Source organism: Miscanthus floridulus, chromosome 5, assembly GCF_019320115.1.
Source record: "Miscanthus floridulus cultivar M001 chromosome 5, ASM1932011v1, whole genome shotgun sequence".
Classification (NCBI taxonomy): domain Eukaryota; kingdom Viridiplantae; phylum Streptophyta; class Magnoliopsida; order Poales; family Poaceae; genus Miscanthus; species Miscanthus floridulus.
In genome coordinates, this window is record NC_089584.1 from 84,158,522 (window position 1) to 84,169,851 (window position 11,330).

General features: G+C 43.3%; 1 protein-coding gene across 1 annotated transcript; it reads right to left on the reverse strand.

The window, feature by feature from the left end:
- Positions 1 to 603: 603 nt before the first annotated feature.
- Positions 604 to 2,491, reverse strand: LOC136452501 (GTPase activating protein 1-like). Its single transcript, XM_066453112.1, has 3 exons — positions 2,256 to 2,491; positions 1,888 to 1,983; positions 604 to 1,128 (listed from the first exon to the last, which is right to left on the reverse strand). The coding sequence occupies exons 1-3, from the start codon at positions 2,367 to 2,369 to the stop codon at positions 841 to 843; spliced, it is 498 nt and encodes a 165-aa protein (XP_066309209.1). The 5' UTR covers positions 2,370 to 2,491; the 3' UTR covers positions 604 to 840.
- Positions 2,492 to 11,330: the final 8,839 nt, after the last annotated feature.

An 11,330-nucleotide genomic window follows, 5' to 3' on the forward strand; every position in this document is an offset into this window, starting at 1 on the left:
GCTTATTTTTTACTACACCTGGGCACCGATGTAGCGCGCCACTAAGAATGCGACGACCTAATCCTTGCTCACTTGACACTGTGCCCAGATCGCGACACGACGCGTCATGGGGGTGACGACCCGGCCCTTGCTCATTTAACACCATACCCGGGTTCCGATATGGCGCGTCGCTTAGAGGGTTACGCCCCAACGGTTTTTTTTCGGATTTCATCTCCATTAGAATAGCTAGGTTTAACGTTGGCTCGCCACGTCTATCACAACCCTCCTCCTTTATCAGGACTTGGGACCTGCTATGTTGAGACAACATAGGCGGAGTTATCTAAAACTCTTTCAACTATATACAATACTTCCTCTCTCCAAAATAAGTTAACTTATAAAGCTATGTCAAACAATTTTAAATCTGATCAACTTTATAATAGAAAGTATCAATATCCGTGACACAAAAAAAAGGACACTGTAAAACTATATTTCAAGGAGTCTAATAACAAATACTTTGAATCATATATATTGTTACTTTTTTGTTCTAAAATTTTGGTCAAATTTAATATAGCATGACTTAAGACAACCCTGGAAATTGATTTAACTGAGATGGGGATCATCGTGTGTACGAAACGAGCTTAGTACATGCATTGTACACATTTTATATAGTCTTGATTGTCAAAGGTTTATGCACATACATTTCGCTGACGCTATTTACTAAGCGCCAACGCAACCAAAACTCCTTACAAACAACTGATGGTTCTACGCGCGTCCACACGCAAACCACTAGTTCTTTTCAAGTAGCAAAGAGTTGGGGATCCCTGAAAACAGCAGGGAAGGCAGAGCTCAGGCTGGCCTCCCTCATACACCTCTAGAGCCAGGGAGGTCGACCCACTGAAGCTGGAGCTCTATTTCCCCGCACTCTACGTTCCTTAGCCGTAGAACCAGGTCCTGCTTCACCTTCCCCTCCGATACATGTATCGAGCTCTCCTCTGCAAGGCAGTTCTGTCTGTTCGGCACCAGTTTCTTTACTATGGTTTTGTCGGCAACATCCTGGAGTTTCATCTTCACAACCTCGACTAATGGGCGGATGTCCACCTCTGCATTACCCATTGTATCATCAACGAAAGTGTCCTTGTCATAAACTTCCTGAAAATGAGAGAGAGTTACTTGTCAATATGAGTGTTTCTCTCTTTAAGAGATTTGGAAAATGAAGTCACGGTGTGTAATCTAAGCTATGAAATAGTCTTCTAAAAGGACATGGACTAAGTGTTTCAAGTTTCAACTATGAAAGTTCAAGGACAGCTATTTTCTAGCTCAAGTTTGCATCTCAGCCCTCCTACCGAAGTTCGCCAGACATTCATATTTCCCTTTGAGACTCAAATAGTCAAATATCAAAACCACAGGGAGCCTCAGGAAACTAATACACTCAACCTAAGAAGCTTAAAAGATCCTAAACATGGCTTAATTTGAATTACATTTAGCTGGCACTGGCAAATTACAAGTGTGCATCAATTCAATTGATCAGTTACATATAAGAATAGACAAAGTTAATTTCCCTAATATGGAAGTTATTCAGTAAGATTCAGCGAAAAGATAAAAGGCAAATAATTACTCCCCTCCAAGTAGTGACTGCAGGCTGAGTTAGCATTTACTGCTAGTATACCAGGAGACACCTGATTTTCACAGTGTATGAAACACGGTTGCCCATATCGATTCTAGTACAGATAACAGCGACACTTGCACATATCGAGGAAGACTGGTAATAAACTAGTACTAGCAGTAAAGTAGTAGTACTTCTTCCTTTGTTACTCGTTTGCTCAGGATATTTGCAGAGTTTAGAAAGGGTAAGGGCAAAAGAACCCAGAGAACAGATTTGGGTAAGGAAAGGTGGAAGTGTATGCATACCAGTCTGACAGGAACTGCAGGGTCTTCAATAGAGAGCGTGAGTTCTTCGTTCCATTCCGGATTGGTACTCTTCTTCACCACCCGTGTCTTCAGTTTCTGTGGATTGTTGAAAAAATAATCACGATTCTGCGCACGCATGTGCGAAAAAAAGGACAGAACTTCATAGGGGAACGAACTCCAAACAGGGAAAATAAAATCCGAATAGCTGGAGTAGCGTATTAATCGTTGTCTCTGCTGTAGACCGGGCGGGGATCGATTCGAACGAAGTTCGACAGATCTCGTGACGGACAAAACCCACCAGTAAATCAAGGCAAACTTCAATCGCCTGTAGAAAAGAAAAGGAGGGGAGGAGAGGACGAGGAGCGGACCTGCTTGCCGATGCGAACGACGACGTAGGGATCGCTGGATCGGAGGTCGCGGATGGCGAGGCTCACTCCCCTCAACACGCGCACCTTCACCAGCCCGACGAGATGGTGCGGCATGGTGGTCTCCCTCTCCTTCACCACCAAGTTCTCTCTCCTCCCCGCAGCCGCCGTAGGTCTTCTCGGTTGTTTGTTTCTCGATGGGTTTCTGCGGTTCTATTCTACCTGCCGTTGCGCTCTGGCTTCGACTTAAGTGTAGGAGACGCCGAATACGTATTGCCGCGGTGCTTGACGCCCCCAGTGGACCTCTTCTTCTCCCACGGTGGGCCCCGCGGTCCCACCCCTCCTGCTGCACTCCACCTACACCAGAAGTGGGCTCCCCGGGTCGGAATTCTTGTGGGCGTAGACTATTCGTCCGTTACGTTAGGAGACGCCGAATACGTATTGCCGCGGTGCTTGACGCCCCCAGTGGACCTCTTCTTCTCCCACGGTGGGCCCCGCGGTCCCACCCCTCCTGCTGCACTCCACCTACACCAGACAGTGGGCTCCCCGGGTCGGAATTCTTGTGGGCGTAGACTATTCGTCCGTTACGTTACGTCCTGGTCCTGGCTCTTGACCTGTTGACCGAGGTGGGTTTGATCCGGTCGCTGCTGCTCCGCGTCTATCCAGCCATGTTTAGGCCACGTTTAGTTCATCCAAATTCCAGAATTTGGCACTATGCAAAAAGAAGATTCTCCGTCACATCAAATTTGTGGTATATGTATGGAGTACTAAATGTTGACGAAATCAAAAACTAATTGCACAATTTAGTTGTACTTTGCGAGACGAACGTTTTGAGCCTAATTAGTCAATGATTGAAAAATTATTACCAAATAAAAACAAAATGCTACAGTATGCAACAGTGCCGCAAATTTGGGCGGCGCCAAATCTGGGGCCGAACTAAACGCGGCCTTAGTTCCATCAAATTTTCAACTTTAACACTATATAAAAAGAAGATTCCTCATCATATCAAACTTGCGGTACATGTATAGAGTACTAAATATTGACAAAATCAAAAACTAATTGCACAGTTTGGTTGTACTTTACGAGACGAACGTTTTGAGTCTAATTAGTCAACGATTGTACTTTACAGTGTAGCTACAGTGTATTTGGCGGCGCCGATTCGGACGAACTAAACGTGGCCCAGAATCCACAGATGCAGAAAAGCGGCAGGAAACGAACATCGTTGTGATGACACGGTAATTTTGGACGGGATCGGATGGAGCCTTCCTGGCACGGTGCTGGCCGGCGCCTACCGTGGTCTCACGTGCGGCTTGAGGGCGAGCACTCCCGCTCCGCCTCTCGCGCCGGCCGCTGCTGCATGGTCGCGGGCGCACCCAGGGCGGGGGATGGCGAGAACCGACGCGGCTAACGCTGCCGCCGCCGTCGCGTGCGCCCCGCCGGCGCGCGGCCGCGTCATCAACGCCATCATCATCTCCATCGCCGCCTCGTCGCGCTTCCAGCCGATCGCCGTTGGACGTCGTCGGCCTGGTCGTATGCCCCCGCCACCGACGTTGACGCCATCGGAGGAGGAGAATGCGAGGAGATGGTGCGGCGGCCAGGAGGTAGGGGCGGCCTGGATCTACCACCGTGCCTCCTGGATGGAGGCCGAGCGCCGCCTCCCGGCCTACGCCGCCGCCGTAGGGGACAAGGCCGCCTCCCTCCGCGCTTGCCTCACCGACGCCGCCGCATCCCACCTGCGCCTCACAGCCATTGCTCTGGCCCGTGTTCGTGGTGTCGTTTACCCTGTGTGCAAGGTTTGCCGTTTTAAGTAGGGATGAAAACGGATCGAATACGGACGGATATCACCGATATTACATTTGTTTTCATATTTTTGTCCGGATTCGGATTCGAATACGGATAGTGTCAACTATGTCGGATAGGATACGATTGGATATTGACATCATAAATATGCGATTTGAGTATTCGGATACGGATATTGTATCGGATGTTAGATATCCGGACTCGGATACGGACAGATCTCAATCTCTCTAAACGGATTCGATTTCAAATACAGTCAGAAAATATCTGTACCATTTTCGTCCCAGTTTTAAGCAACGAAAGGCGGGAGGCGGGAGCAGCAGTCGGCACCCGCGCGCAGGCCGGCTCCAGCAAGCTGCTGGCAGCCGCAGGGCGCAAGAGCTGCAGCAGGCACGCCGCCGGCACCTGGCGCAGAGCTGCACTCTGCAGAGGCAAACGGCAACCGGCAACAACGTAGCAGGTAAGCAGTTTTTTTTTTCAGTAATTCAGTTCCTCAGATTTCGTTGTTTTGGTCAGCCATCGTGCTTAACAGAGCTATAGCTATTGTGTTTTCGTAAATGCTACCTACATTTGGGATTTTCATTCTAGGCTAGAAGCCTAGAAGATATCAGGCAGCATGCAAATAGTAACATGATAGTGATGCTGATTCGAAACAAATGTGATCTTTCTCATAGACGTGTTGTCAGTTACTACGAGGGAAGGAGAACAGGGCCAAGGAGGCTGGTCTGGTCTTTTTATGGAGGCATCTGCACAAAACATCGAGGAGGTGATTTTTTTACAATACTACCTAGTAGGGCCAAGGAGGCTGGTCTTGTTTTTTTTAGTAATTCAGTTCCTCAGATTTTTTTTACCTACTACATGTTTACTACCATCAATCGCAAAAAAAAATGTTTACTACCATCCCTGCCTTCAATCATAGATTTGTTTTATCTGGTTGCTTGCCCCTTATCACTTGTTTTAAGTAGCCACCTATTATAAAATTATATCTTCTAATATTATTTTACTAGGTTGTCAATCCCAAATGAAGATGTCAGAGATGCTTGTTGGTACTACACAACATTACTACTAGAATAATACTAAGTAGTTTTTTATCATTTTATATGACTAGAAAGAATATATAAATATATGATTAAAAAGGATTTACAAGCGCACAAATAATATACCATTATAGCATTTTAACCGAGAGTATTTCAGGTATCATTATTTATATTTTTACCACATGAAAGGTCTAGCATGGATATGTATTGATAACTTATACTATTGAAGGAGAAATAAACCACAACCAATGTTCTACTCATAATAAGAGTAAGTCATAGGATAAGATATATATATATATATATATATATATATATATATATATATATATATATATATATATATGATAAGTATTGATCAATAATAATGATAAATCACTCAGAGTACTCCTTTCTATGGCATTAGCATGGTCAGGTAGAATATTAGAGGAATAATTTCTAAGTTATTCTTAATTACAAGTCAAAGCATACATCGATTAGTACAATTATACCTAGTAGTCATTGCTAAGATCATGCTCATATCTACACATAAGGGATATTACTAAGGAAGGTTAAGAACAGATCTTGCTCTTCCTTCGTAACCAGAGCCTACGTGCACCTATATTCGGGGAGTGGGCTATAAAGGACTTAATGGGAGTGTCACATCCGCGATCTACCACATGACCCAGAATATAGGGTGTATCCGCAGGTAAACAATGTATAAGCACCACGCTTATATAATGTCGACCACTCACCCCGTGAGCAGCGGAGCGAGTGCTATATGAACTTATGCATGGATATAATGATAAACTAGCTATACTAAGCATATAACCAAAGTAAACGATGAACATTATAACAAAGAACATGAATAATATAAATTCTAATATTGTCATAACAATTGTAACTGGCATATAAAAGTAATGGAGATACAAAAGAGAGGGGGTATAAAGATTATACCGAACCATGCTCTTGACAAGATAGGGAATCCAAGCGAAGCCTGCTTGCCTCTCTCTAGACCTAGCCTAACTAGCTATGCCCTAGAATATGGTGGAGCTCTAAGGATGATTAGGGTTTCTATTTTCTCAAATGACTTATGCCTTCAGGGGGACATGGGTTGATATATATAGGCCGGAGCATCCAACCTGAGCCCTTGGATCAAACCGACTTAAAGGACGGCGTAGATGCAACCTAGGAGGCGGTGGAGAACCAACATTGCAACAAGGGGTTGATAGGTGGCCCTTAGGGTCCAGGCATCTTATAGGTGGGGCCGGCCGGCCTCACCTAGCGGCGTCTCACCCTCCGCTTTGGTGTGGAGTCCTCCCGAGTCTTCTGGCGTCTATTTCGCTACGGATAAGCGCAATTAAATCTGACATGTAGGTCCACCTTCATGGTTTTCTGAATAAACCCTATAGAAAATACAGATTCACCAAATCTCATAGAATTTGTTAGTTTAAACCCCTAAACCTTCATTGGTGGTTATATTTATGCCCTTATACATGTTATATTGACGGTTTATAATGGTTGTTAACTACCATCAACATAAATGAAGGCTATGGATAAGTTAAGTGAGTAGGTCTAACTTAGTGAGATAGGAGTAAGTAGTTTATCATTTTGTATCAATACCTCAATACATATAAGTATCAAAAATAGGGCAATAGTAGTGGGATGCCAACCTGTCATGAAGTCCCGATGACTACGGATGATCTTGATTATGCTTACATGTTCCTCACAATCTAGATTAACCTAAAAGAAGACATTGGATGAGTTGGAGACGAGTTCCTTGATTGGATAGAGAGATAAAGAGCATATGAGAGTGATCTTGTGATTTGGAGCTTGGGAAGACATATCTAATAGTGGATTAGTGTTGCACTAATTACCATCTAAATGGGTGATAGGGTGGTTGGAACTTAGTGCTAAAGGCTAAACATTATAACATTTTAAAATATCTGACAGACACTCCGTCAGAAAGGATACACGGTCCATACAATAAATTCCCAAAGCCAACAAGTTTAGGTTGGGTTCTAGGTGAATTGATAGAACGTTCCGTGGGCATTGACGTATGCTCCATGCTTTAAGGAAGGTTTCATAGAATGATCCGTGGCACTGGTACTTAGTCATTTTTGGTGGTTTGTGCTCACGGACACCCCGTGCGAATGAACGGACATTCCATGGTTCACTGGGTTCTCTCGGGTTCTCTATAGTTCAGTTTTATAATTCAACGGACTGCCCGTGGATCATCACAGACACTCCATGGAATTATTGACAGTGAGGATCAAGTGCATGGCTATGAGTTTTAGCTAAGTTTTTGGGTTAACAGACTCTCGGTCCAATGTGACGGACACTCCATCCTTTGTCGATAGAACCAATGTTCTTAACCTTCCATGTTGCCCTTTTGTGATTCAAGCCTAGATGGTGAATGCTCTACATCATGCATGTGCAAGGGATTTCTAGGGGTGTTAGGTGACATGTTGGGCTAGTGTTAGCTATGGTTTGAGCTCTAGTTATGAAGTGCAACTAGTGATTTGAAAATTGATTAAAATCATGAGAAATTGGGAGACAAATTCATAAGATTGAGTATTGCAACTTAGCTATAAAATTTGATGATTCCTAAGTCACCAAGATAGTGGATAGAAGCGCCTTTGAGCAACCTTGCTTCCAGGCTAGAGATAGATTTGGCCATTCTTGCAAAAATCCATAAAATTGCATGAGAGAGAGATTAGAAGGATGCATGAGAGGATTAAGTTGTAGATGATCTTGAGCTTACTCTTGAGATGGTGAAGCAACTTCCAATCCTCATGCTTCATCCATGCATAGAGAGAGACATGAGTTAGGGTTTTGAGGATTGAGCTCAAGAGAATGAGAGGAGAGAGTTCTTAAGCTAACCATGAGATGAGGGAGATGATGATCATGGGGTCGGGCTGATCTTAGTGCCCTTTTCTTCCTTGTTTTCTCATCTTTCACTTTCTCACTCTAGTTCATCTTGTTCTTCATGTGCTCTTCATTTCTAGAAAGAGAGAGGGGGGAGTGGAATGGGAGAGAGGTGAGTGAGTGAGTGGAGCTGGCTCCTTCATGCTAAAGACATTGGCCATTTTCATGCTGACATGTTGGACCCACTAGGGAGAGTGGAGAACAACTCACTTTCCACTCAATTATGCTGACTTAGTGAACTGACGGATAGTCCATCAGTTGCAACAGAATGTTTCATCAATTCTTTTGACTTTGAGAAATTGATTTAGAAAATGGGATTTTTGGCATTGAGGCCATTCTTAATGTCCAAGAGATAGATAACCACTGGTAGAGAGATTAGGGATGTTGTTTAGCATCTTCTGAAAGGTATCCTTATGATGTTGAAGTCAAGTCGACCAAGGTTGACACCCTGTTGACTTCGGTTAACTTGAGAAAACCAAAGAGATTGATTAGCAAATTTGGAGTCCTTGTCCTAGTAGAAGATACCAGGGATCTTTCAAGAGAATGATAAAGTGATCCTTGGGAGTTTGAGGGCATTTGCAAGGCAATCAAGGAGGTTCTACTTAACAGGGCTTAGTTGCAACAACTTTGGGTCATGACAATATCCATCCACGATAAGATCCACAACATTTTGTCACATCTATCCTCACAACAACCTACAGGTAAAATTTTAGACCCACATCCATACCCGTGGTCGTCTACGGGTTTGGAACACCCATCAAATGTGTTAATGGCATAAATAATATATTATCATGATGGCATTAGCAAGTATATAAAGTTAAAATATGCAATTTTTTCTCATCTTTGTATGATACATCTAATCATCTATCACATATATACCAAGTACTTGTGAAAGTTCATAAAATAGACAAAATCTAAGGCATAAGTACCAAGCATGTTGTTGCCAATTGGATGCTTGACACATTTTTACATAGGGTCACCAATTATTTTGTAGGTACCCATGGATGCAATTTGACACCCACACCCGACCCTCATTCATATTGGGTCTAGGCCTAGTTGAAAGCCCTAGTTTGGTTTTGGACAATTGATGAAACCTATTTGGCCTAATCCTTGCATCTAAGTGTGTGACTAGATAGGGTGGTCCAATCCAAGTGGTGGAGCAAGATGAAGTCCATGGAGGTGAAGATGGACATGAGATGATGCTGATCAAGCTCCAACTTGGAAAAGAAAACTAAGTGTTGATCAAGGCAAAGGTATCAAATAGGTTTTTGTTTTGGTAATCAAGACACTATAGAGAGTGTGATCACATTTAGGATCGATAGCCATACTATAAAGAGGTGAAATGTTTGGCTAAGCGGTTATCGAGTGCCACTAAGTGACATGATTCTTGCATATGCATTAGGGACCTAGTGTGCTAACAATTGACCCTTGAAAATGCTTGGTAAATGCTAACACACGTGCACAAGTAGTGAGACACTTTGGTGTTGGCACATGGAAACAAGGTTAAAGTAACCACGCTTGAAAAGAGAAGAGACAGGGGAGTTGAACCCTAGCTCAGGAGGTGTCAGACTTTGCCTGGCTAGGTCCAACGGCTAACCCAAGCACGCAAGCAGAGAGGAGGCAGCTTCAGACTCTGTGAATCCAGGGCGTCGGACTTGGCTGGTGTCACTGTTCCTCGAGTCCAACGATGCTATGCTAACAAGAGTGTTTACGCAGACGCGACATGTGGTAGCATCGGACTCTTCCTAGGTTCAACCTAAAAACACATTCTAGAACCTTTAGGTGTGATTTTATCAAGCATCAGACTCTGGGCGTCGGCTGGTTCGATGGTCACGCCTGGCTGGGTCCGACGGTGGTGATCAACACATGACTAAGGGCTGTTGGGTGGCAATGGTCAATTTGATTTGAATAGGATGCATGGTAGTGTAGGAGTGGTCGCATAAAATGTAGGAGCCATTTTGTTTTAGTGATCAAGACACTTAGTGAGTGTGATCACATTTAGGATAGATAGCCGTACTATTAAGAGGAGTGAAACTCGTATCGGAATGCGGTTATCAAAGTGCCACTAGATGTTTAGTGTATGCATGTGTGCAAGATTTCAAGCCTCACCAAGAGAAAGTCATTTGAAGGCAACAAAGAGAATATTGAGGTACTTGAAGCATACACAACATGTTGGATTATGGTATCCCAAAGGAGCAAGATTTGAGTTGATTGGATATTCGGATTCGGATTATGCGGGATGCAAAGTTGAGAGAAAGAGCACATCGGGCACATGTCAACTATTGGGAAGATCACTTGTGTCTTGGTCATCAAAGAAGTAAAATAGTGTAGCACTTTCAACCGCCGAAGCGGAGTACATTTCGATCGGTAGTTGTTGTGCTCAATTACTTTGGATGAAGGCTACTTTGAGTGACTTTGGAATCAAGTTCAAGCAAGTGCCTTTGCTATGTGACAATGAAAGTGCCGTCAAGCTCACCAACAACCCGATTCAACACTCAAGAACAAAGCATATTGATGTCCGCCATCATTTTATAAGAGATCACCAACAAAAAGGGGACATTTGCATAGAAAGTGTGGGCACCGAAGATCAACTTGCCGACATATTCACCAAGCCACTTGATGAGAAGAGGTTTTGCAAGCTAAGGAATGAATTGAACATACTTGACTTCTCCAATATGTGTTGATGCACCCCCATTATATGACATGCCTCTCCTTCGAGCAAAGCAAGGTAAAGTTGATTGACATGTCATCCATTCATTACTAAGGACTTGTTTAGTGCATCTAGTCATTTCTATCATGTCCTAGGCTCATTCATGAAAATCAAATGAATTTAATGCTTATATGGTACCACTATTGCTTGTATGTTTGAAATGATCTAGTGGTAGCATATGACATGTTTGTGGGCTTGTAAACCTAGTGTTTGATTTAGAAAATGAGCTATAAGTGTTTAACTCAACATGGTACAAGATAACCCTTATTTGGAGGTGTGAAGAAGCTTATCCTTGGATCAAACCGAGTTAAATATCTTTTGCAAGTAATCTAGATTGAACCAAAATTGAGAAAATGATCCTTATTTCACATGGTTTCACCCCAACCTATCCATAATTTAAGCTCACCTTTTGTGCTAATTGTTGACAAAGGGGGAGAGAAACAAAGATATGAGTGATAGGGGAGTATTGGACATAAGGGGAGAGATATGCTAAAGGAAAGGGATCAATTAAAATTTTGAGCACACAAGTAGGGGGAGCAAGCTCATAAACTTGTATGATGCATTTGAATGAACATTTCATATATTTGCTCGCATGGTACAAATTCTAAGTTTCAACATCCATGCTTGTGT